The sequence below is a fragment of the Phalacrocorax carbo genome, chromosome 11 (genome assembly GCF_963921805.1).
Source record: "Phalacrocorax carbo chromosome 11, bPhaCar2.1, whole genome shotgun sequence".
Lineage (NCBI taxonomy): Eukaryota > Metazoa > Chordata > Aves > Suliformes > Phalacrocoracidae > Phalacrocorax > Phalacrocorax carbo.
Genome location: NC_087523.1, coordinates 7,787,693 through 7,813,765, shown reverse-complemented (window position 1 = coordinate 7,813,765; position 26,073 = coordinate 7,787,693). Strand labels below are relative to the sequence as shown.

General features: G+C 49.0%; 1 protein-coding gene across 2 annotated transcripts in view; it reads left to right on the top strand.

Annotated features, from left to right (window-relative positions):
* PCDH19 (protocadherin 19) overlaps positions 1-26,073 on the top strand; it is a 59,803-nt gene that overhangs the window by 19,035 nt on the left and 14,695 nt on the right. The window contains exons 3-4 of one of the 2 annotated variants that reach the window (XM_064462904.1): positions 9,453-9,511; positions 12,549-12,718. In XM_064462904.1, the coding sequence (XP_064318974.1) occupies positions 9,453-9,511; positions 12,549-12,718 (229 nt within the window). Of the gene's footprint in view, positions 1-9,452; positions 9,512-12,545; positions 12,719-26,073 lie in introns of both variants that reach the window. The other variant, XM_064462903.1, reaches the window with a different exon arrangement.

The window sequence follows — 26,073 nt, the reverse complement described above, 5'->3', positions numbered from 1 at the left end:
AGCCTCTGAAACATTTTTATTTTTAGTTCCTTGTAATAGCAATTCATCCTCGGCTATGGTACATTAACTGGAAGGAACAAGAAGTAGTAAGGTTTTGGCATCTTTGTAATAACCAACGGGCTGTGTTTACCAGGCTGTTAATAATGTGGGGTGGCTGTCGGGCAGGGGAGCGGGCAGCGTGGGGACGGACAGGGGCATCCAGTTAGTGCTGGAGCAGAGATCCTCTAACCTGGCGAGTGTTTTATTACCATTTATTTCCCTACAGCTTATTCTGGGAGAAAACAGGCTCCTGTTGGGTGAAATTCCTCAGTTTCCCTTCCCGGTGCCCCCAAGCTGGCAGTATGGCCCAGAGGGGAGGAAGGGCTCTTTGGAGGGTGCTGGTGTGTCCCCAAGGATGCTGGAGCCAGTGCAGCGCCTTTGGGGGGCAGCACTGTTTGAGGGGGGCTGAGCTGAGCCAGGCTTTGCATCCCGCTCCCCAGCCAGGGCTCTGCGCGTGGTGCCATGGCCGCCGAGGACAGCGACGGCAGCAGGGAGGAAGGCCAGTCCTGCTCAGGTTTGCAGTCAGTCTCAGGGCTGCAGGGTAATTCTGTGGGCTGGAAAGCTGTGTTTTCCTGCCTAAATAGGGAAGTAAAATAGGGGAAAACTGGTTTTGATAAATAATTTTGCTGGCCAAGGCTATCCTGATTGCAAGCCTGCCCATGCAATTACAGATAAACAATGTAAATGATAACATGATGAGCACACGGGGCAGCATTCGCCTCGCTTTTATTATGTGCCATTGCTGGCAAATTTTAGCTGAAGCCAGCGGGGAGCTGCTGGTGTGGATGTGCACGGCCACGTGCCGGGGGCACACGCGGGACTGGATCGGGACCCCGGTGAAGCCATAGGTTTAAAACATCTGTGGGGTGTGTAGGTGATCCGGGAAGCGCTCGCTACCTGTCTGAAAATCAGAAGAAATGGGGCTGCGCTGGGACATGGGGCAGGGCTGAGGTCCCCGTGTGCCTGTCCTGCCCTCCCCAGCTGCTCCCGGCACTGCCGCCTGCCAGAGTCTTTGTATCCCCAGCCGAATTTCTCCCCGCTAAGCCACAAAGGGGGAAATCCTCCGGTTGCTGCCGCAAGCCCCGTTGCCCACCACCCTGTGGTGCCTTGGGGGCATCCCCATCTCCTCCGGGATGCAGGAGTGGAGCGAGGTGCCTCATGGTGGCCGGGCACCAGCCGGGCCCAGCTTCCCACTTCTTCGGTGCCCGTCCCTGTTTCGGCGTGCCGCTGTGCCCCCTGCCTGCCCTGGGGCTTGTGCACGCTTGGAGATGCCGCTGGCAGGCGCCCGCCCGGGCAGCCCGTCACTCCCATGCACCGAGCTGGCGGCGGCGTTTCACGCCTTCGCTATTTTTAACGCATCTGCAATGATTTTTGGTTTTTCTTTTTTTTTCTTCTTTTTTTTTCAGTGACAAATCTGTGATTTCTCCTGTTCCCTACAAAACTCATCGGTCTGACCTGCTGCTCCAGAAGGTGAATGACAAGGAGTTTTATTTAGCCCTAGTGATGGGAACATTTAAAAAAAGGCTCCTCTGTTATATTTGTTTTCATCCCTAATGGCAGGAGGCAGGGAAAGGACAGTTCTGAAAGCTTTTTTAACAAACCTGTAAGTCACGCCCCATTACCCTGGGGCTGCTGATTAGATCCAGATTGTTTCTCGCACTGCTTAGGGAGGGGTGTAGTCCACGCTGGAAGATGCATGCATGGATCCATTACGCATCTGAAAGTCCCAGGCATAGGTGATGGGAAAAAAACCTTTTATTAGGTTTATTGGCTGTTATATCCCCACAGGGAGTTTTCCTTGGCATATTGAGGCAGCACCCCCCGTGCAGAAGGCTGTGCTCTGGGAGGCCAACAAGCTTGGCCCCGGGCCCATTGGTGGGCATGCAGGAGGGAGGCATTGACCCCCCTACCCCAAAATCCTCCCTGACCAAGTCCCAGGTGGGGGCAGTGGGCAGCTGCTGGGGCATTGCCAGCTTCCTGGCTGCTCACAGTCCAAGGAAGGCATCTGTATGCTTTCCCCTAGAAAGCATACCCTGCTTTTGGGTCAGTATTTTGCTTTTTGATTGATTTTGAGGGGGTGGTGCCAAGTGGGTGCCTGCCCTGGTGGTGCTGCAAGAGGGACACCTGTGCCACGGCCACCAAAGAGCTTTTGGGTTATAGATGCCATCTGAATATAAGGCAGGTTTTTTATTATTGCATTTTTGCTCTTCATAACCATACCGTAGATTTCTGATATGTTGACAAATTCAGCCGGGTGACACTATTTGTGGCTTTCAGGAGTGTAATTACGGCTTCATTGTGTGTTGCCGCTCTCGAGATTCAGTCTGGGTTTCTAATCCTATACCCTTTTTTGAAATCACATCACAGCAGCTCCTTTGCTCCTGCCTCCAATCCATTTTCAGACAAAAAAATGACAAAGCCTGTATTTATTTGGGGAGGGGACAGGAGTTCAGCATGGATTACTGGGCATGCCTGCGCCGTAATACAATCTGGTTTGAAACTTCTGCTCATTCTGATGAGCGGGGTGATACTAAAGGATGAACTCTCCCAGTGATTTTTCTGCAGTGCTTTTTATTTCATCAAAAGAAAATGGAGGCTGGACTAAGTTCCTTTGGTGTTTAATAACGTCCATCAGAACCAAATGCCCTTTATTTAGGCTGCAGTAATAATTAGAGGGTCGGTAGTGTTAAGCAGCCATGGAGTCTGGCTCTGAGGAATGTTCATTGTGCCTCATTAAATTTAGAATTAGTGCTTAAAAGGTCAGAAATAAATACTCTGTTTATATTTCGGGGATAGTAAATCTAAATGGATGCTGTGTTTGCACATCCTCGTCTCTGCTCGTTCCTGCTGAACTGAGCATGGCACTGCTCCATTTGGTTTAGGCAGCAATCAGAGCGTCTGCAAAAAAGCCCAACCCCAAAACCAGCCCTGGTTTCATTGATCAAGGGCAGGAAAATGATCTGCTATATTACATCTAATTATAAAACATCAATATCAGATGCTAAATGCACTTACTTTTTCAGAGATGCTATGTTGCTAGTTTACAGTTCGCAATCTCCTGTATTATAGGCTTTAACAGTGAGCTGGGGTGTAGGGAGATGGCTGCAAGGGAGATGCCAGAGGTCAGATCCTTTTAACCTTTATCGAACTACTCCAGGTGACTGGCTCTTAAATGCTCCTTAATAAGAGCTGAATTGCTTCACGTTTTCTCTCTGTGTTGCCTGGGGCTGTTGACACAGCAGAGGCGCATCCCTCTGCCCCTATCCCCCAGCTTGTGCTCCAGCGCCCATGGAGCGGGTTGGAGCTGCTGATGGGGACCCGTGGCCAGCCGGGCGTGTACCTGGCTTGTACCCGTGCCCATTACCCAAAGGCCCTGACCTGGCCACGGTCTCCAAGCCACAGCATGGCTTGGCTCTCAGAAGAGAGGGTGGTGAGCTCCTTGGGGTGACGCAGGGATCACTCACCCCACCGTGTCCATCAGCTTTTGCTGACTCCCCCAGGGTGGAAGCACCAGTAGCTATTTGGGTAGAGTTTGCATGGGGGTTTAACCCAAAGCCTTGGGCTGATGCTGCTCTCACATCTCTGATAGCCGCCATGCTGGGAGGTGCTGATGCTGGAGAGTGAGGAACTGGGAAATCCGGGTCTGTTACACCTTCCTAGGCTGGGCCCGCGGTGCTCAGAACCCTCACCCGCGGTTGCAGACATTGCAGATGCCGTCAGTGCCTGAGCAGAGCCGGTGGCAAGCATGGGGAAGGAGGAGCAGAGCTCCTCAGGCGGGTTGAGCACCACGGTGCTTGTCCAGGCTGGTCTCCAGCCGCTGGTCCTGGCCTCTGACCGATGCTCCGAGGCAGCAGCGTTCTCGTCAGCAGCTGGGCTAATTACGTGGCGTCACACACAATGGGGGAAATCTCTCCTGACGTCCCTGAGATCTGCTCCCAGCCTGGAGCTGGATCTGATGAGTCTCCTGCCGGTGTGCGGAGAGAGACCAGCCGTCTTGCTGGGTGTGAGAGCTTCAGAATGAGCCTGGCTATTCCTCCCGGGGCCATGGGGCTAGATTTCAGCGATCAGTGGGGTTTTGTATGGCGCCTGCTCCCGGTGGGAAGGAGTCTCAGAGCGCTTATTTATTTCCCATGGGGCAAATAAGCAGCTTGCTAAATGATAATGACTTTCCCTCATTGCTGATCTGTACTTCATTTGACCTGGTCCCTACTTTGAAATTTTCCCTGTTTCCAAAGTGCAGCTGGAGTGGTTTTATTTAATTTGCATGAATTCTGTATCACCCGCAATATAGTTCAAACCATAAGAATGAAGTGCTGGCGAGATCTCCTAACAGGCAGCAACAGTTTTATTGCAGATGCTGGAGCCTGTGATTGAGTGGCCAATGGAGAACAGGACCAAGAATACAGGAGGACCAGGAGAAGCGGTCTTACAAGCCTTGCCCTTCCCACCGGGGAGGCCCAGTGGATTTTTGGGAATGATTTGCCATTTCTGTGGTCCCCGACGATGCCAGCAGCACAGAGGGAAGGTCAGGAGACCAGTGCTCCTGGTGAAGACGTGCAGCTTGATGCAGAGAACGAGGAGCCATTGTGTGTTTCGGGAGGATTTTCTGAAACCCAAAAGGAGAGATGCACATTGCAGCCTTGGAGAAAGGTCCGCTTTGTTTTTTAATAATAAAGGGTGACATGCAAGCTTTATTAACGAGGCACGTAGGGGGAAAAAAAAGGCTCAAGGGATAACCCTGAAAAAGTGGCGCTAAATGTGTCATTTTTATGAAGCTGATTTTGTGAAGGGTCCCTACGTGCTTTGGCAGGAGGTTGCAGCAGGTTTACAATAATTTGTAGAAAGATAGAAATGTTTTCACCCTGAAGTGAGAAGAAGGGCAAAAAACCCCACGTTGAGATGCTTTAGAGTCATCTTCCGAGGCGGAGGCTGGTGGAGGGACGGATACCTGTCACTTTGGGTTGGGAGAGATGGGTCCAGCTTTCAACAACGAGGACTTTGCTGGGGGGCTGATATGCGGACCGAGGAGCCAAACCCTCCATCAAGTGCCCAGATCCAGACACAGCAGGGAAAGCTGGATTTTCACCTCCATGGAGTTTGATTTGAAAGAAAAATAAACATTTGAAATAGCTGAAAAGAGGAAAGAGTGAGAAAGAGTGAGATCCTGGGCATCTGCCTGAGGCGGACAGGCTGGCAGAGACACAGCTGCGCTGATCCGAGCCTCCTGGCACGGCCCAGGGCACGTTCCCCCAGCCTTGGGGACCAACCCCAGCCAGCATCCCCTATTTCTCCGTCAGTCCACAGCGGTGGTCGTGCCCGGAGTTACCGCAGCCCACTGACCTTTCCGCTGGCACTTGCATTAATCCCCCTTAAACCACCTTCGGATCCTCCAGGGTTTATTTCTGTTTCTAAGGCAGAGAGTGAGCAGTCGTTAGAGCAGCGCCCTGTTGCTAACGGACCTTTTGCTAACGGGGAAGTCGCCCCCCCGGGATGTCCAGGTCAAGAAGAGTTGTACTGACGTTTGTACATCTTTTTTTTTTTTTAATTTAATGGAATTGGCAGTCCTCAACTGAAAGCAACCGCTGGGGGAAAAAAAAAAAGTTTAACATTTCCCTGCTGATTGCTCAATTCTGAGTGTGTCTGTTGTTGTATTTCTATTTGTGTTGCTAAGGCAGCAGTTAAAAGCATTTTTCAAATTAGGCACTGGTAAGCTGTGTGCCGAGCCAGGGCTCTCTCTTTGATGGCATTGACACCAACATGCCTGCATCTGGAAAGCAAATCCTGAGCCCGGAGGACAGCAGGGTTTCTTTCCTCTAAGAGGAATGCAGGCTGAGACCACAGACTTTATGCTAGGTGTTATTCAGCGCTTCCTGATGTCTCGAATGTATTGTTTATTCATAGCACGGGGGCTGAGGGTCTGATCCTGACAAAAATGAGCATCCTTTATTCATGTTACAATGAGTAGGAGACAAGAATTGGCAGTGCCATTTGGGAGGTCCTTGCCATACCTGGCTCTGGACGTGGAAGGGAAAGGCTGGGCTTGAGGCTGGGCTTCCCTTTGATTCCTACAGGAGTGATGCTGATCAGTGAGAAAGTAACAGTTTGTTTGCTTTTGCCCAAATAATGAAGATAAGGGCTGGCCTCTCAATGATGCACTTTATGAAGAGCACACTTTCATCAGCACCAACCAGCCTTACCTCTTCCCTCCTTTTTGTGCTTTGACTTTGTTCTTTGGGCCTCATTAAGAGAGGGAGCAGATCCTTTCCCAATTAAAATGTTGACATGTTGGAGACGCTCTCCTTCCCCGTCGTTTTGCCTCCATTTGTAAGTGATTGCACTTCGCAGGATGAACTAGAATTAAATCAAGTGAACTTCGATTGAATAATGCAAGCTATAAAGCAGCCCTTCTCCATGAAAAATCTCATTCCTTTTTTATTTTTCTATTTTGATCCCTTAGCCTGCATGGAGATAACCTTGATGGATAATCTCACGGCTGAGGAGAGGCCTCGTAAACTGCTGGGCTGCCTGGTGCACCGGCAGGAGCGTGCTGGTGCGGGCAGGGCAGGCAGCCCACCCTTGTGCCGGTGCGGGCAGGACAGGCAGCTCTCACTGAGGGTGCGAACCCCCAGCCCCAGGAAGCACGTTTCCTGTCCTTGTGGCAATGTGAGTCCTCGTCTTGTCCAAAATCTGGAAGTAATTAGCATTAGTCATGCTGCTTTCAGTGGGGTGGGGGGATTTAAAGCCTGGGAACGGATGCTGTGACCAACCCCGCGGGAACCTGCTCACTTGCGTGTGGACTTCAGGGTTGCATCTTCATTAGCAAAGTGGTGCAGAGCATCCCAGCCCGGAGGGACATGTGGACCAGGGAGTCCGCACATTACTCGAGTCCATCAATCTTAAATCACGGTGAATTTGCTCATCAGTGAATTATTTCAGCTGGGTGAGGATTTGGTCTTTTTTTGGGTCAGAAATCAATAGCAAAGCTCCAAGTGATGTTGGTCAGAGGAGGATTTAGTGTGGGGTCTGTATCTAGGCTGTGGCAGGAGACATGATGGCAGCATGTGCAGCATTTCCTCAGCCTGCGGTGGGGTTTCGGTGACACCGGTTGAGTGTTCCCTACAGATGGCCCCGAGTATCCCTTGGCCCCTGAAGCCTGGGCCATACGGCGTTGGTGCTCTGAGCATTTTAAAGCTCTGTGGTATACGTGTATATATTGAAATTTGCTCTCTGGGTCCTCTCACCCACCCGTTCCTTGCCTGGTTTTCCCAGGGCAGAGATGCGCACACATAGGGATGAAGCTGATGGAGGTAGTGGTGGGTGCAGGGGGTCTCATGCTGCTGCTGGGCATGGTGGCAGGGCTGGGGATGCGGGGATGGAGCCAGCTGAGGCTCCAGCCTTGTTGGAGCCATTCCCACATCTGCCAGTGCAGGGTGATGGAGGGGGCTCCCCACTGAGCAGGGGTTGCTCCAAAACTGGCTCCGATCCGTCCTGCCCTCAGAGCCTGTTTGCAGGGCTGGGATCTCCCACCCGCTCTGTGGGGCTGCTGGGGCGATACACGGTGGGGTGGCCTCCATCTGCCTGGGATGGCAGCGCCAGGATTCATGGATAAACACAGGATCAGGCATTTTCTGTGGCGTTTAAAGTCTTGGGCATCGTGTATTTTAAAAACACACGTCTGTTTGCTCCCAAGCTCTAACCGTCAAAGTCGTCTTGCAGGACTGAGGATGCAGGAACTGCAGGGACCAGTAGTTTGTGCAGTAAATCTCCTGCGTGACTCTCCAGCAGTAATTACTATGTGAAAGTAATAACTGAGCTGTGCTGAGTGCTAGGCCAACTCCCCCGGCTCGCAGCTCCTTGCATGTTTCTCTCTGGGAGGCTCCTGTTTGGTAAATTAGATATTGTGCTGTATTTCAGAAAAGGTCACACTTAACCAATGCTGCCTTTGCTTTATTATCTTGGCAGAGCAGTGTAACCTCTGCCAGGGTACGATTGGATTTCACATTCGGCTCTGCTGCAGCAGCCCCGCTCCCTGCATCCTGCCATTGTGATTACGTTAGCAGCAGACTCTGCTTTCCTTTATTTATTGAGACATTAAAGATGCATGCATTTATTTTTACCATGTTCATAATTGCCATAAAAACAGGCCAGAGTATCCCAGAGCGGCTCTTTGGGAAGGAGAGCGGCCGTGAGGCCAGGGCGAGGAGGAGCTGCGGCAGAGAGGAGGCAGGACAGGGCAGGTGGCCATCCCCGCTCCTGTCCGGGGGAGGCACTGCTGTCAGCCCAGAGGAAGAGGGGCAGAGTAGAGTCTGCCCCTTCTGCTGCCAAGGCTGCCTGGCAAGGAACATCCCCTGGGCCAGGGGAGATGCTGGTGGGAGCCCACCTGGGCTCCCTGCAGCTGTAGGGAGGCTTTGGGTGGACAGGTGGACTGAGGTGCCTGGCTTATGCAGAGATCTGCATCCTCCAGGGTACCTGAAGCCCAGGGAGGATCCTGGGCAGGCCATGCAGATCCCACCATGTCTCACCGCATGGCTTCCACTGTGACTCACCATGCATCTCCCACCACATCCCACCATGCAGCTGCCACCACATCCTACCGTGCAACAGTCACTGCATCCCACCGCACAGCTCCCACCCTGTACCACCATGCGTGTCCCACCCCACAGCTCCCACCACAGCTCCTGGGTGGTGACACCCTGCTCTCGTCCCCACCTTCTGGTTGCTTTGTTTGGTTCCTTACCTGCGGCGAGCACCAGAAATCCGCGGCTTTGTAATCTGAGGTTAAAAGACGGTGTTTCAAGTGCAGAGCAAGTTGGTGGGTTTTGCTTGCAGATGACAAATCCATTGACTTTCCCCCCTGCTTTCAGTCCCCTCCAACTTTTAAGCATGTCACCCGTTGTTTGCTTTTTTATTAATAACAGAGCCCACTGTCTCTGCAAATGAAATGATGTAAAACAAAGAAAAGTGCCCGCATTAAATTCTCTGGCAGGGGATTACCTTGCTGGCATTTACATATCTATGCAATAAATATTTTAACATGTTAATTATACACTAATAAGAAAAATACCTTTTGAACTTTCAGTCAAATTGACACACAGAGAACGGAGTCCATCAGGGAATTAAAAGCAATTAGTTTTGTAACAGAGTGTAGTCACATTGTTTCTTCTCTGCAAATTGTTATGTGGTCACCAGCCAGCCTTTTTTTTTTTTGGTGAAAGCTGGTGGAAAGACCGGCAGGGACCGGAGTTTTCCATGCCTGGCTCCATCCCGCTCACCGGCGTCTGTCCCATGCCGAGTGGCTCCTTCCCTCCTGTGGGGTTTGCTGGTGGCTTTGTCCTGGACCTGCAAGCCTGGCTGTTGCCAGTCGTGGAGCAATCAGACTTGTAACCATCTCCCTTTTCTTTTCCTCCTTCCAGACTGAAAACTACTCCTTCGATTCCAACTATGTGAACAGCAGAGCTCATTTAATAAAAAGGTACGTAGGCTCACTTGAAAGCGCTTGGGTTTGCCCAGCCAAACCCTGATTTTTTAATGTTCTCCCGTACTGCGTTATATACTACTTGCTTTTTTTAATATGCAAAATGTTTCTAGAGTAATCATTTGATTTTAAAAACAGTATTTACTTCCTATGAAGTCCCATTGCTTTTGGTTTGCAATAAAGGCAGGTCTTTTTTTCTTCTCTTTGGCTCCTTCACACCGGGAAGTTGCAGTGAGTTAGGTGGAGTGCTGTTACCCTGACAACTTTCAAATTCCTAGAGTTTATTCTATTTCAATGCACAGGAATAAAACAATAGATTTGGATGGTGAGATCTCCCTGCCATGTGAGGTGGGGGAAAAGAAAAAAAAAAAACAAACCAACTGGTTTGGGGGCAGGTAATTGGGTTGGACACATGCCTACTGTTTTAGTTTGAATACTGAGGCAAAACAGCACTTTGCTAGGCTTTTTTCTTTCCATGGGTAAAAAGGAAATCATCAGTTCAATTGCAACCTGGCAATTACTCTTGGGGGAATTTAACCCTTTGGATAAAATGCTGCCTTAGAGCTTAGCAGTGGCAAAGAAATGTCTCTGGGAGGTTAACACCAGGGTTAGCCGGTTGAACCCCACTGGATTGCATTAAACTAGAGGTGAGCATCCCCCGGTGCGGCAGGTGGCCAGGCTTGCCTTTGCTCCCCAGCTATTTCCGAGGCAAGGAAAGGCACTGACACAGCACAATCAATACTCATCAGGAGGCTGCCGTGCAGGGCTGGAGGGCCGTCTCCCCGCGCAGGATGTGGGTGCAGGAGGCGGCCGGCAGCTCTTCGCTCACCTCCCTTCTCCTCCCCAGGGTCCGACCAGCCGAGGTGCGTGGCAGGCAGGCTGGGGCTACGCCTGTGCCCGTGCCCGTGCCCGTGCCCGTGCCCGTGCCCAGCAGGGTTGTACCCGGGGTGCTCTGCAGAAGCCATCGTGGTAGCAGCGGTGTAAGGGAGAGCAGGAGCTGGCCCTTGACTGTTGAAATCTGATCTGAGCAATAAAAAAATCCAATTATCTGGGTGGCTGAGATCCCATTTGTTTACATCTTAAAAATATAAGGAGTAAGGTAGCTGCGAGCACATTGTTTAAGCAGCTCTGGTTCAGCTAGCGAAGGGCAGGTATATCTGCCTGCGTGGCTCATGATGTTTAATGATGCTAATGTGATTGTGGGAGAGATGGCTTGCCTGCACCACGCCGCTCCTCGCCAGAGAGTCTGCAGGCATCCTGAAAAAAAACCAAATCTATTAATCTTTCCTCGTTCACACCTAAGATAAAGGCAAGCAGCGCTCCCGCCTGCCGCAGCAGGGCTTACTCCGAGGCTGTATTGTTCGGGAAATGCTGCTGCCGCTGATTCCCTGAGACCTGCCCATCCTTTAGAGAAGTGTCAGCCGCGGAAACATGTTGTGTGGCTGCTGCATTACGGTCTGGTTCACTGCGGGGAAGATAAATGCGTTGTAACACGGGTTGCCTGCGCATTTTGAACAGCAGCTTCGTGTAGGACAGCGTTTCCCCTCGCTTTCTACCTTTGTCTTGTATCTTAAGTACAATCAGTGCTGGGAATGCTGTGCAGACAACTAAGAACAAAAAATATTTCCTGTAACATACTGTGGCATCATTTTCATCCTTTGCCTTTATGGAGATGTTGTAGCTCTTCTATCTCTGATAGTGAATCTTCTCAAATCCAGCACTTTAATTAATCTATTTGTACTTTTCCTGTGTTGTCTGCCTGCCTCTCTTGCTCATCTATGCGCACACAAATGAACTGTAGATTTGTAGTGCTTTCTTACCTTATAATTCTTTGATGTCACCCGAAATCAAAGTCAGTGGCTTCAACAGGGACATCTTTATGTAAAAGGTAATGTTTGAAGGTTTACCAATATATATGTACTTCAGAGCTCCCCCCTCACATGCTTTTGCAAAGCATCAGTTGGTAGGTGGTCTGCTTGGTTTCCCTGGAGACACAAAAGGGCTTTTCAAAGTAATGAAAATCTCCAGCTCTTTGGGGCTTTGAAGCACAGGCCGCATGTTCCACCGATGTTCCACACCAAATCAGCCAGTGAGAAAGTCTGGGGCCGTGGGTGCAGGTGGATCCCCCACGATGGGTGCAGATATCCCATGCCAAGGCTGGGTGTGGATCCATCCCTGTGACTCACTGCAGCCGGGTGTCCTGGGGCATCACGCCTTGAAGGGCAGTGGGGACCAGCAGCAGGATCCCGAATGCAGCCAGAAATGAAACTCTTCCATCCCTCCAGCCTAGGAGCTGGGTGCTGTGGGGTGATAGAGCTGCTCAGCCCTTGGGGGAAAGTTGGGAGCAGCTGAGCCCTCAGGTCCCCCCAGCAGTGGCTGCCCTTGCAGCGGATGTCAAGGAGTTCGACTGTGTATCAGATCTTAAAGCTGTATGAACTTGGACCCAAATCACTGGTTATTTTTAAAAATAATGCCATCATCATGATGAAAAGAAATTCCTGTTCTAGGAAGACTTTTGTTTTCAAACTTCAAGTAATTAGGATTTGACCTATAGCCTAAAAAATTAGGGCTTAGATCCTGTAGATCCTCAGATCCTTCAGTATGAGCTAATACTCATACTTGAGGGAGCCTAGGTATGGAAACAGCTCATTTAATGTATACTTTTTAAATTTTATTTTCAAATCCTGCTTCTCTCTCAGCTTCCGTGATACCCAGAGCGCCTGACCCGCAGGCTCACACCGTACCCATGGGCAGAAGCCGCCTGCGAGGCAGTGCAGGCTGGGTGCTGTGTTTCGGGGTGCAGAGGTGCCGAGCGGGGGGTGTCCCCCCAGCACACACTGCCCCAGCTCTCTGTGCTGGGGGAGCAGTCACAGCCCTGCTGCAGGGGGCTGGGGATGGCAGGGGAGCTCCCTGTCCCTGCGGGGTGTAAGACTGAGCGGCAGCAGCCGTGCCACCGCCACAGATCCCACTGCAGCGGCGTGGCGGGGGCCACCTTGTCCCACCCAGTAAGTCATGGCTGTGTCTCCCCCAGCAGCTCTACGTTCAAGGACTTGGAGGGGAACAGTCTGAAGGACAGCGGCCACGAGGAGAGCGACCAGACGGACAGCGAGCACGACGTGCAGCGGGGCCTCTACTGTGACACAGCTGTCAACGACGTGTTGAACACCAGCGTCCCCTCCATGGGGTCCCAGGGCCCCGAGCAAGGTGAGCCACCACTGTGCGTGCTGGGGGGCTGCCCACCACGTGCCCCGTCTGGTGGCTCTGGTGCTGCCTAGGTGGGTGCACAATAGGTGCTTAATGCTTGCTGGGAATAATGCTGTACAGTGCTGGGTAGATAGAAATTACTCTTCACGCCATGCCTGTCAGGTAAGCAAGCAGTTAGGATTATCCTCTATTTCAGGCAGAAAACCCAAGGAGAACCTTGGTTCTCAAGAGAGAACCTAAGCATCCACCTGACAGCAAGCGAGTGGTGGAGCTGGGATTAGGGCAGGAATTACCAGCGCCATGCCTAGGACTGGTCCCTGCCGGCGCTCCTCTCCGGAGCACAGACGGTGCGCCCTTCCCCGTGCGCTCCGCTGGCCGTCTCTGGAGCCCGTGTGCAGGTGCCGTCCGGGCAACCTTTCCAAAAGGTCAGCGGAGCATGTAGGCATCCCACGAGGGATTAGCTCAGGCCAGTGGGTGAGGGTTTCATATCTTTTCACCCGAATAGGCAGTGGGGTTTCAGCTCTCACGCGTCCCCATGTGCAGGGATGAAGTCCGGCTCTGAAACCAGACCGGTATTACCTAGAGGAAAGAAGTCAGAGGAGTTCAGCTGAGACCAAGCTGTCATTTGTACTTGGGCATGAACGTCACTTTTAACGTCTGACGGATGCAAACATCCTATGCAAACATCCTGTCTTTTTCAATTAAGAAGCCTGAATGCGGTTTGGTGCTCGGGCGCAGGGGAGCCTCGGGGCGCTTGGCTATATCTTGAGATAAGCTGTAGCTGAGGCTCAACTGGAAGCCCCACTGCTAAAAGACTTAAGGATATGAAAACAAAATGCTGTGATTATGAACTGGTCTTCAGCTGTTTAATTCAATTCATGGTAAACATCATTAAAAGCCTTTGTTTTGCTGTCATAAAAGAGTCAAACGGGGGAGAGAGAGTTCTTGCCATCTGCGCTGCTGAATGTTTTTTTTTTTTTCTGGAGAGAAGCTGATCGCTGTATTAATTCTCAATAGAGTCTGTTAAATGGCCGTAGTTAACCCTGTAAGACTCCGCAAGGAGGGGAACGCGGAGGTCACCTACCCATTCCACACTGCCAGCCACGCTAATTGGAGAGGGATAGCATCCGCAGCGATAATGTATTTCCAGACAACCATACTGTGGCCAAAGATGAAAAAAATTAAACATTTATATAACTGTACAGTGGCAGTTTAATTCTCTGCGGACCAGTGCCGTGTCAGAGAATGCGGGCTGATAGCTATCATTTATTATTCTTCTATTACAAAGAAATGCTTTTTCATTTCGATCAGGAGAGGGTTTCCTAAGATGCATTTGCAGTAAGGGATGACTGTAGGAGTAAAAATGTTCATAATTGATTCCTGTCCTGTTGAATGGTCAGAGCAACATCTGTTAATTTTTTGTCACATTTCTTCGGCAAAAAAAACAATCTCAATGGACTGCAGATAGGGTTTTACAGAGATTACATTTCAGATAAGTCTGCGTGCTGGTTCTGTTGAGCACTAGATAACAATGCAAATAAGTGAAGGAGGATGAGTTGGAGGCAGAGCTTGTTGGAGGAGCGAGATGGAAATAAAAATGGCCCGATCCATTGTAACAAGAGCTACTTCTTGCATGTAAAACAACCCCCAGAAACCAAGAGTATTTCCAGAAGGCGACTCCCAAAGGCAACTTGTGTGTCTGGCTCCCAGTCTCACGATGGCCAGGGGGTTGGTGCTCTTGGTTCTGGTTTATTTCTGGGAGGAAGCTGGCATGCCGGCACTGCATTGCCATCCAGCTGGACCTGCAGGCAGGTGTGCCAGGAGGGCCCACTCTCGTGTCCTCAGCAACACACGCTGCCTCATGCGGAGGAATAGGGGGTGCTCGCCCACGAGGTTACTGGGGTGTTCGTGGAGCAATGAGATGAGCAGCGCAGGCGGGAAGGTTAGCAGTTACTGTCACAGAAGCTGAAAAAAAGGTTAAAGAGAGTATTTTCTGAACTGATTTGTTGAGCAGACACTGCAGAAAATAATGAGGAAAATCAGGACGCTGAGATGATGGTGGTAACAGCGGTTCCTGCATGATTAAAGTGATGGTTTTGGCATGGTAATTTTTACTCGATTTTGGGTCAGAGTGGCAGGGCGGGGAGGAAACACAACGTGTTCAATGCCAAGGATGTGCAGGACCATTGGGCTGACCACTGCCCTGAGTTCACAGTCTGTGGCCAAAGGGCAACCTTGGCAGCTCACGTCCCCGTGCTTTTCCTTCGCTCGCCGTCTCTGCCCAAATTGCATCTCATGTAATCCCAGAGAAATGGGGTGGCAGAATTGCTGGGGTTTGCTTGTTGATCTTAATGATCCTGCCTGGGAGCCTGGCGAGGAGCCCCCATGGCCAGGCTCTGCTGGGCTTGGACCTCGGCTTGTAACACCACGAGTCCTTCGTGAGTGGCCAGCTCTCAGACTTCATCAGATAATTTGGGAGTCTTTATCTGCTTGGTGGGAAATCCTGGATCTGCTAAGGCGAGGTGCTGGCTGGCAGAAATCCTTGCAGTTCAGTGGCAGAGGACGATCCCTCTGTGGTCCAAGGACCTGTCTGGCCAGACTTCACCTACTGATATGCTGGATTTCCTGCAGAAAGAGGTAGGCATGGATGGGTCCAAGCTTCTTTAGGGTTCTTAAACCACTACGTGAACCTAGCACCGGTGGTGAGTACATGACCGTGGGAGCCTCAGGGACCTGCTGCAGATGCTCAGGTGGCCTCGAGGCCCTTTACCCCTTCACTGCTCCTCTGGGATGGGATTGACACCAGCTGTCAGCCCTGTTGGCCAGACCCCTTGCTCTTCCTTTGGAAATGACCTACATTTCCAGAAAAATGGCAAACTAGTGTGGAGGGTGTGGAGCTTTATTAGGCAGGTCATCAAAAATACCACCTGGAGCTCAGCCACATCGTTTATTTTGGGAGTAGGACTTCTGCCCTGTCCCTCTTTACATCAGGATCTTAATTATTGATTATAAATTAATCAGTTGAAAAAATTGCTTTAATTGCTTTAATATGTACCTAATTTAGAGTTCATTATCACCCAGAATTGTTTTCCTTCCCCTGCTAATTGATACCAAATGGGTTGCTGAGGAAGGCAGGCACCAGCACCGCTCCACCTTTCGCGATTGCCTTGCTGCTCTTTAATTGTTTGTTTATTTGTGGAGGTGTTAAGCTCTGCTAGAAGTTTATATGCACTCCTTTCCTAACAGCGTCCTCAGCTGAACTTCCAAATGGATTTGTTTGAGAAAGGGAGGTTTTCAAGTGGCTGTTGGACCTCAGTGACGTTTTGGGTTGGCTGGAGAAGTCTGTTGGAGGATGAGGGTAAATCCTGGGGTCCCCCTTCATATCTTGGCCTATTTCAACACAATATGGGGCAGATTTTCTCTACATCCTGGTGTGACCTTGACTGAAAGTCCAGCACTGGAGGAAATGGTGATTTCCAGCAAGGAGGTGAAGTGCATGGTGGTACCGGGCAGAGGACCCACTGCCGGCATCGCCTCCGTGGACAACAGTGGGTGATGCTGGTGGCCGTGGAAGCTTTGCTGCTGGGTTTGAAGTTCCTGACACCTGTTCCTCCCAGCAATGTGGGGAAATCTCAGTGTGAAATGTTTTCCAACACTGCAGAGCGTGGTGGTGCTTTTCCTGGGAAATGGCAGCGCAGACCAGATGTTTCGCAGGGTAATTGAAAATTCCATTTTATCAGAAAGCATTTGCTGTCAAAAAGTTTTATCTTTACTTCAACAAAGAGGTTGATTAGATCCCTTAGGACATGAATTAGCATCTTTGAGGCTAGATATTCTGTTCTGTGATTCAGGTAGATATTCCTCCCTTGGTTTTGCTTATACTGGGACTTTTTCTTTTTAATCCCTTTGCCCTCTTCCAAACAGCTTTTGTGCAGGTTTGGCTTGTTTTCTTTGTGTGGATGTGTACAGGCAGGTAGATCTGCTTAAATGTTTTCTATTACCTTTTTCACCTTGCCTCGAGCCAGAGCCATACTTGTACTCTGTAAGTCGTAGGAGCTCTTGCCAGCATAGAAATCAGAAAGGAACTATTTCAAATATGTGTTTTTAATGTTAGAAGCAACAGATTTAAAACTTAGCATAATTCCCAGTGCTGACCAGTGTTTTTACCATCAGTTGTAGAAGAAAAATCATTGGCCCAATGAAGCAGTGATTTGCAGTTTAAGGTAAAAATAGAATCCAAAAGAAAAAATGAAAATAATAAACATACACTAATCATAAAAAAGCCAGTGTTAGAAACAGTCACCACAGCTATAAAAGAGTCAAAATGCTTTAAAACCAAAGTGAGAGGGTTTTTAAGCAGTGTCAGTAATGTGTCTCTACAGAGAATTGCTTCTAAAAGCATCCCTTCCATTTTTCTGGTGCCAGATCAGCAGTAAAGGTTGGCATGAAATGTCATCTGGAAAGACCTGATCCTGCATACATTTCCACATTTGAGTAACTTTGCTCACATAGGTGATTTAATTGTGTCTGAGTCTCATAACCTCCAGCAAGACGAAGGGTTCTTTGAATAGAAATGGATTATATTTAAATGCTTACATGAAGTCTTCTTTATACTGTCGCGTAGTATAGATATAGGCTTGGATGTAAAGGCAGCCAGGCACATGATATTCACTGAAACTTCTCTTACTGGTCGCATCCCAACTTATTCAGATTCATTGTCATTTAGGGGGTCAGGTTTTATCTAGAATATTCCAATTGGTTCTTATGCTCATCGCCTTAGTATCTGGGCGCATTTCAGTTGTGAACTGAGAACATGACTAATGGTATTAACTGGAGGCAAACACAGGTATTAGAAACTGTTGATTTTTTAAGCTGATTTCTGGCAGTCATTCTACCTGCGACTCCCTTTTACTCTGCAGAAAAGCCTTTCTGTAGAGCTGTATGTACATGAAGATGTAAATGACATATTTTAGGGCTTTGGAGGCTGGAAATGCAGCTGCATTTCTCTGGAAGTTTCTACAAATTAATAAAAATATATCCTTTCCTGTATTCATATATGCAGCACAAGACATAAAGTATAACATTGATATGTGAGTGACAGCACATCCCTTAAGATGGATAAACGCTGTAAGCTTTCTTTACAGGGCAATGTCAATTATTGCAGCTCTTCTGATTTCTGCATTATTGGATGGATCTCTCAGTAAAGCAGCCTCCGTGAGCTCAGTGGTGCTCCTGCAGTGGCCAGCCTGGAGGGAGCAGTCAGCCTCTCACAGTACTTTGAAACACCAGAAAAGGATTTTTATGACGAGTGGATAAGCTGGGCTTTGGGAAGAGGAGTTGATTGTCTTATGATTCCTACACTTTTAAATGATTACTTATTGAGCATCTAAGTCAGCTTATGGATGGCTGGCATGGTGGTTACTGATGCTTTTGTGTGCGCTCTCCCCAGCCTCCCCAAGCGCCTGCTCCTTCTAACATTGCCCAGCTGGGCTCACCGGGGGGTGTAAAATCTTTTATTAGACCAGTGAATGTAACTGGAAACAAAGCTGTCAAGCGCTCAGGCTGACAAACCTCTCTTCAGGTTGACCCTTACCATTGCCGGGCACGCGGTGCTTAGCTCCAGCGATGGGCACTGGGTCAGGCTGCCCGGCCCACGGGCTCACCTTCCTTCACCGCCACGTTGCATCGCGGCGGAGCCGGGCAGCCGTCGCTCGAGGAGGTTTGATCTACACACGGACGCTGGCTGGCACGGACAGGTCCCTCGCCTTGCTTCTCCCTTAGGTTCGTAGCCCTGTAGCATTGAGTACAGCTTGTACAGTTCCAGTCCTCGCTAGAAACTGATGGTGGAGCAGGGCCGACGCGGAAGCCATACCCATAGCAATAAGTGAACACCAATCCCGTTCTGCAACAGCAGAGCTAAATAACAAACAGATGTGTAACCTCCTTTGTGTGCATAAGAAGCATTATCATATATCCCACATTCCTGGCACTGTTTCTTCAGTTTTCAGGTTTCTTTTATCAAAGATAATTCTTGCAGTGTCTCCATCGCTGAAGTTACTCAGTCCAGGGTCATGGGAGTTATAACCTTTAGATCCTCAAGTCCTTTCTGTCTAAGCACAGAAAACACTCACCAGATGTGAACATTTTGGCAACTTTGAGAGGAAAATTAAAACTTGGATCCGTGCCCCGTTGTGTAGGTTTGTAATGGATGAATGATCAACCCAGAAAGTTGGAGGGTTTCTAGTGTTTTATTGTACTTTTTAATGAGATTTTGTCAAATTTAGTTATTGCTTACCCATATTTTTGCTGGGTGACTGGAGAGCAATTTATAGGAGGTATGAAGAAGTGATATTTCTGATTAGATAGTTTCAGCTTCTATTTGTGCTTGGTTTTGTTAGCTGCTTCTAAACTCCAGCCCAAGCAGAAGGTTTGCAGAGAAGATCTTTGTCAGGGTTCAGCCGAAGGACGGGGCGGTGCTAACCCTGGCTCTCCCAAAGCATTCTTTTCCAAAACACCACACAATACTTGGTTTTTCAAATATTTCTAAGATAAATAAACAGTTCAGTCGAGCTTGCAGCTTCCTTTTCCCTTATAAACAAGCCAAAAAGGGGCTTATGTGGGCTTTTTTTTTTCTTTTGCCAGTAACCTCTAAGGAAACCGTTAACACTTTCTGTCTCACAGCAGTTACGACTAGCAAAATGGTCAAGGTAATGGCCATCATATTTAACAGTAGGGAAGGTATATGAATAAAACCTAACCTTCTGCTAACGCAGCAAGCCAGCACTTCCCGATCTCCTCCTGTAATCAATCTACATCGTTAATGACTCTGAAAACAGACTGAACTGCTGGGGCTGGCACTGGGAAACTTGCATTACAAACTAACCGTCTCTTATTAACCTTTCGGTGTTTCCTTCACAACACTAATTAGAGCCAAATAAAACTACTGTTTGTGAAACTCTTAAGTTAAAATACAATTTTCAGAGGAAATATGGTAAACTCCAAAGCTCCTGTTTGCTTGGCCTTTCTTTTTAATTATGATGGAGAATGGCTGTTACTTGTTTAACAGAGGCTTACATGATTAATGCTGCAATGTTACTGTAATTAAAACGGAAAAAAAAAAAAGATGTGATTGGAGCCCGTATAATTTACAGACATCTTGGCATTCCGGTGGCAGAGCAGCTCTAAGTGTTGCAAAGAGGAATCATAAAAATTTATTCTAATTAAAATTGCCAGATTGACTAAACAACAGGTGACTTATGTAACTTGAGCGACTTGCTCTTGGGGTGAGAAATCATCTGAAATCAGTGAATTATACAAAGCTGTCTATTATTCTACTAAATGGGAAAGTGTGTGCTTGCCATGGCAACCTGCATCAATTTTGCAGCCACTGGAAAATACAGGGCCCTTTATTAAAGGAATAATCACCGCAAACAGCGTGCTGACCCTTGGCTCCATGGGCATGGGGTGCAAGGCATGGCAAGCTTCAGAGCAGCCTTCTGGGCATGGGCTGTTGCCATCAGGTTAAATCCCTCCTGCTATATCAAAACATGCACCCGGCAGCTCGAGGGGTGATTCGGGTATGGCGCTGAACCGGCATCTCCAGAGGGGGTGGTACAAGTTGGGTGCCTGGTTTTTTTTCTCCCCAAAAGTGGTGCATATAACTTTGTAAGTGCAATAAAGATAAACCATTTGAACCTCTCTTAATTATGCTTGCATGCTGCAGAGAGCTGTAGGGCAGGGGACTGCATCACCCCTGGGTGCAGGGGAAGGAGCCCGCCAGCCTCTGAAATGTGGTGTATATGGGTGAGTGTCTAAGCTGCTCCTGCTCCAGCAGATAACTGCTGAAGGGAGACATACCACTGGGTTTGTATGTAGGTTGTTTTACTAAATGATCTACATAATAATATATAAGTCAAAACTCTGTAATAATTGGCACCAAAAGCAAAGAGAACTTGCAGCTTTTATCCATCTTAAGGGAAGTGCTGCCACTCAAAACTTGCGAGCACTATATTTTATTTCTCATACGGCATACATGAATGTAAGAGAGTAGATATTTTTAAGTGGGTCACAGAATTAATAAGAAGTTTGGCAGCCTTTCCTTGTGGTAGACACGCAGGTATGCGGTGGAGCAGGCAGGGCTGGGAAGCAGGAGCGCGGGGCTGTGCTGGGCTCTGGCTTGTGTTGCCTTTGCTCAGTGATTTCCCTTTCCATCCTGCTTTTAACCCCTGTGTCTGTTTGGAAAATAAGTTCTTTATAGCAAGTATATTGTAAATATATTTTAGCCACAATGTGTATAATCACAGTGAGCATAATATGGCCCTGGTTTTGCTGAGTATCTGTAATAGTAATGATCAGCTTCCCCACTCTCAGCATTAGCTCTCTTAGTGTTTTTATTTTTCAGCACAAACCCTTTTTTGTTGCATTTTCCTTATCGTATTTTCACCCTTTCAAGTGTGGAGAATGACTTGCTTTGTAACCAGCTTCATTAGCTACTCACACGTTGTGTTTCATTACCGATACCCACAGCCGGCTGCGGGTGACAGCGGGTGACCGGCGGTCAGCACTGTGTTGTTTCACCTTCGGGCAGTGACAGTCGCACTTGGGGCAGGAAAGTGGGATCAGGTTGAGGTGGGTTGGTGCGAGGTCTGGGTATAGTAAAATAGGAGGACATCTGGGTACATGGAATGACTAGCTGTAGTGAAAGCAGAGCTTTATCCTGAAGAAATCCTGGGCTAATATTAGTCCCTGTAGGAAAAGGAGAAAATTGAACCACACACACACAAAAAAGGTGAAAAAAAACCCCTCTGAATTGAAGCAATAGGAAATGAAAATTGCTGAGATATACTGTCATGTGGGTAGTGGTGCTACCAACCTTGTGCTGCAGTAATTACCTCTATGCATGCAATTTGTGCTCAGCTACGACTGATTTCCCACATCATCCGGTGCCCAGGCTATATTCAGTCAGTCCCAGCTGGAGAAAACTATCCTGGATCATTCGGTGAGATTTCACTACAGATGCTACCTTGCGTCTCACAGAAGCACTTGAGAGCTGGACACCACAAAGCCTCCCTGGCACTGGGCGGAGGTGAGGGGATGGTCACGGCAAGGCGCGGGGGCTGGCTGCAAGGCAGGGGGGTGCCGCGTCCTGCCGGGTGCTGAGCACCCGCAGCTGGCGGGGGTTAAAGGTGCGGAGCTTCTGTCCCTCTCTAGGGAGAAGACTTTGCTCTGCTGGGTGCATGCTGGGAAGAGCAGGTTTTGTCATGTTCCTGCACTGTTTTATCAGAAAGATGAAAGAGCGAAGAGCATTGGCTGGAATTTTTTGTGAGAAGCCCGAGGAAGGTGGGTGTCCATATCTCTTGCAAACCAAAATAAGTTGGGCACTTGATTTCCTCTGACTGCTTTGGAAGTGTCAGCTTCATTAAAGAGAAGAGGCAGGAGAGTAGCTGGTGTGGGTACAGCAGACGCTGCTGCCTCGTCTACTCAGGCACATTCTCCAGGCAGCTGGTTTAATAGGCAAGCCGCTCCTGATCCAGGCGAGGAGCCTCTGGATTTGCCCTCCGAAAGGAACGGCTTTCTCAATTCAGCTAATGGTGCCTCTGGATTTGATACAGCTCAGTGAGAAGTTATAAAGGGGCAGCTGCCATTCAGGAAGAGGAATTTGGCTAGAAACCTGAAGTCAAAACGGTGTGTAGTAGTAATTCAGGAAAGGTCAGAGAGCCAGAACTGTTTTTGGGAGTGGTAGGTGTGTTAGTGGAGGGTATAAATACCTGTTGGGGGGGTCTGGCACACTCAGGTGGGTCCCTGGGTGGGCACTATGTATATACTGCACTTTCACTTGGTTTTCATTCTACGTTCACCAGCTGAGTTATTTGTGCCGCTGACATTGCTGCTCGCCAGCATGTTTCAACGGCAGCCGTGTCTTCTCGATGCTCCTCCGCTCTGCCCGCCCTCGCTGCGTGTCCTACAGCAGGCTCCTGAGGAGCCAGGGAGCGCAGGGCTGCCGTCTGCCTCGCGGCGCTCGCCGGTTGACTTCCATGTCCTGCATCTGTTCTGACAGGTGGTGCTTTTGCACCCGCTCCCTGATTAGTTTTGGTCCCTCAGATGCATTGATTTACAGGCCTTTCCTCTGCAATACAGCTTTTCTCGATGACAGTCCATGAAGCACATGATAACTCAGCAGCCTAAATTATTCAGGCAAATTGAATGTGTTTGGCTTGTTCCAAACTTTTGTCTCCTTTCAGTGCTGTCAGGAGAACGGGTAGCTGTGATGCTTGTATCCAACTCATTCCAGTGCCAGGGAGACACGAACAGCTCAAGTACAACCCGTGTTTTACCTTGTTCGTCACTTATTTCCGCCTTCAGCCATGCTTTTTCTGGGCACTTTTGGGCCTCATAAAAATGTTTAACTTGCATCTAGGGTTGCTCCTCTCTGGTACACTGCTGGGCTCTGGGAAGGCACTTCATCTTGTGGTGGAAACACCCTTGTAAAATCCAAAGAAAAATTAGGCATCTGTTCCACCCTTTAGTCACCTGTCCTTTTGTAGAAGTATACTCACTCATGCAAGTATTTCAACCCATTAGTCATCACTGTAGGATCCAGGAACCTCATATTAATGAAGACAAGTAATTAAAATTTACAATTCCACCTGCAATTCCCTCATCACCTGCCCTCTGCTTTGTCAGTCTTCTTCCATTGTTATGGGGTAGAGATGTCCTATTAATTCACTATAAAATCCGTGCAAGCCCTTCACTGGGCAGACATGCCTTGCAGCGACCAAAGAGCTCTGGCATGTCAGGTGGAGAGGAGATGTTTTGTCAGCACAAAAATACCCCCTTGCTTTCTGGAGACTGTTCTGCATCAGGGGCTTCTGGGTATAGCTGAAGGCATTGGCTTTCGTTCTCCAAACATCTGTCTGGAGATTTAGGACCTGACTCAAAGCCTGTTGAATCCAGCAGGACTCTTTCAGCTGAGACCATTGGGCTTGAAATAGGACCCAAGAGAGATGGCATCCTCAGGGGACGTGCTCTGGACTTTGCTTTAGACATCGGTGATCTCAGCCCGTGCTCAGAAGTGAACTCAGTGAGAAGGTATCTACTGCTAAGCATCTCTCATTCAGCGAGCAAGGCACAGCTGCTGCTGGAGGATGAAGGTTTGCCTTGGAAAATTCTAGCTGCAAATGAGACGCATGATTTTAGGAATTAGAATAATTACCCCCTGGAACAGGTTCCCAAGGGATGTGATATATTCTGTACCACTTAGAGTCTTTAAATCACATTTGCATGTTTTCCCTAAAAGCGTGCCTAGTCACTCAAAGTGAAGGGCTGAACTTGAGAAACACAGCGTGACAAAGCTGAGCTTCCCGTGGTTTGCAAGTGAGCAGAGCAGGGAGTCACCATGGTCCCACATGGATTAAGCTCTGCAGATCCCTGGAGGGATGGGTTTTGGCATGTCCGCGAGGAGAAGAGCTCACAACCATCCCCTTGGCCAGTGCCGGCTGCTGTGCAGGAATGTGCAGAATTGAGCAAGTAACCCCACTGGGGATGATTCAGGAGTGAACACCCCCAGCCAAAATCTGCCTTCCCTTCCCGAACATACACAGTCCCTTCTTCACTGAATCAGATGTCCCCAGGGGCTGAGCAATCCTGGCTGCATCAGTGTTTCCAGGACCTTCCCTCCCACAGTTCCCTAAATGATGAGAGTGTTTTTGAAGACCTCATTTCCTGGACTTCCCCTTTTATCTCTCCAAATATCAAGTAAGCAAGCAGCCCTTTAGTTTTTAGTTACTGCTTCTGCACCTGGTGAGCTATCAGAGGCTGTTGACGCTGACTTTTCTCTTTTCCATGCTCCTGCCTGCAGGATTTGGGAGATAATTCATTTGGTCCTGGTGCTTTGTCAACTTTCAGCAGTTGTAATTGCCTAATGATCAGTGCTGATGCTGTTGTTAAGCCCGTTAAAACTTTGTCCTGCTGAACAGACTGTGGCTGTCTCATCATGTTGTGCCTGCTGTGTCGACTGGGGCTGCCTTTGATGCTCCCTCCACAGCCCCGGCTTTGGTTGCTGCTCCCCACCCCACCTCAGTTGCTGCTGGCGCCCGCTGGGGGGGATGGATGCAGCAGGGTGCTACCCACACTAGGGAACTGTGCCTGGTGGTACAAATTACTGAAGAATAACCCTATGGAGGGCCAGGTGCTTTCCAGGATGAGTCTCCTTTTGCCTGCCCTGATGCCTGCAGGCCCTGAGAGCCTGGTGCTGGGTGGTGAAGGTGGTCCATTGCCCCGAGCCCTTGCACAGTGTCAGGAGATGCTCTCTGGAGGAGGCCGTCACTGGTAGGGTATTGCTGTTTAGCAACCTTCACGCCATTTTTGTTCTTCCATCTCTAGGATGCCTTTTCCATCTTTGTTATAATTCTTTTAGAGCTCTAATTGGCCGCATTTCATGCTATCACCTTCTTTGCTATGCATCCGAGGTGCCCAACTGGCTGGTGCCGTCTCTCGAAGCTCCCGTCGCTCATCCTCGCCTCTTCCAAGGCTGTTTCTTTCTTAATGGCACACACTGAACATTAGTGCATTACCATCCCTTTTCCAAGAACAGTCTCCATCCACTCTTCTCTCATCCCCCAGTGCCTCATCCAATTTAATTAATTATACTTAGTATATTACGCATCCTGTCAAAGTTTTTCCTTTCCGAGGTTTAATGGTTTTTTAATTCTAATACATGCTGCATGTGTAAGTGTTTTAGAAATGAGGCGAGCATGCAGTGGCAAAGAGGCGGCATTACATCTGTGTGCTGCAGACAGCAAGGGTGGGTCCCTGTAGAGAGGCTCCAGCAGAATTACTGCAGGACCACACTGCCTGCCTTCCCGTTGCATCCCCCTTCTTGTGCTCAGGGGGGGAATCAGGCTGATTCCCACCGCAGAGGGATACATTTGAGTTAAACCTACCTGCTTATGGTGCATCTTGTGCTCCTGCCGCAGAAGCGGGTGCCTGGCCAGCAGCTTAGCGCCAGCGCCGGCCACGTCTTCTTGGCTGCGGCAGCCTTGTGGTGAACTCCAGAGTAATGAACTTGACTCTTCTCCTCATGCTAACTCTGTCTGAAAGCACCAAATTACATCAATCATTGCTTTATCCCTTTGAAGAAAGGCTGTGTTAAGGATGCGGTGGGGACTAGACTAATCAGGTAACACCGGCTGGGGCTGGTACCTATTGCTTTTTATTTCCAGGTGACAGTTAAAAGGTTTGGTCAGAAAAGTGGTTCAGGATGAATGACTTTGTGGGGTCTTATACTTACTGGCTTTGGGTATTTCCAGATAAAACCTGCTCAGACTAAGAGGGTTGCGGGTTGGTGTTTTTTTTTT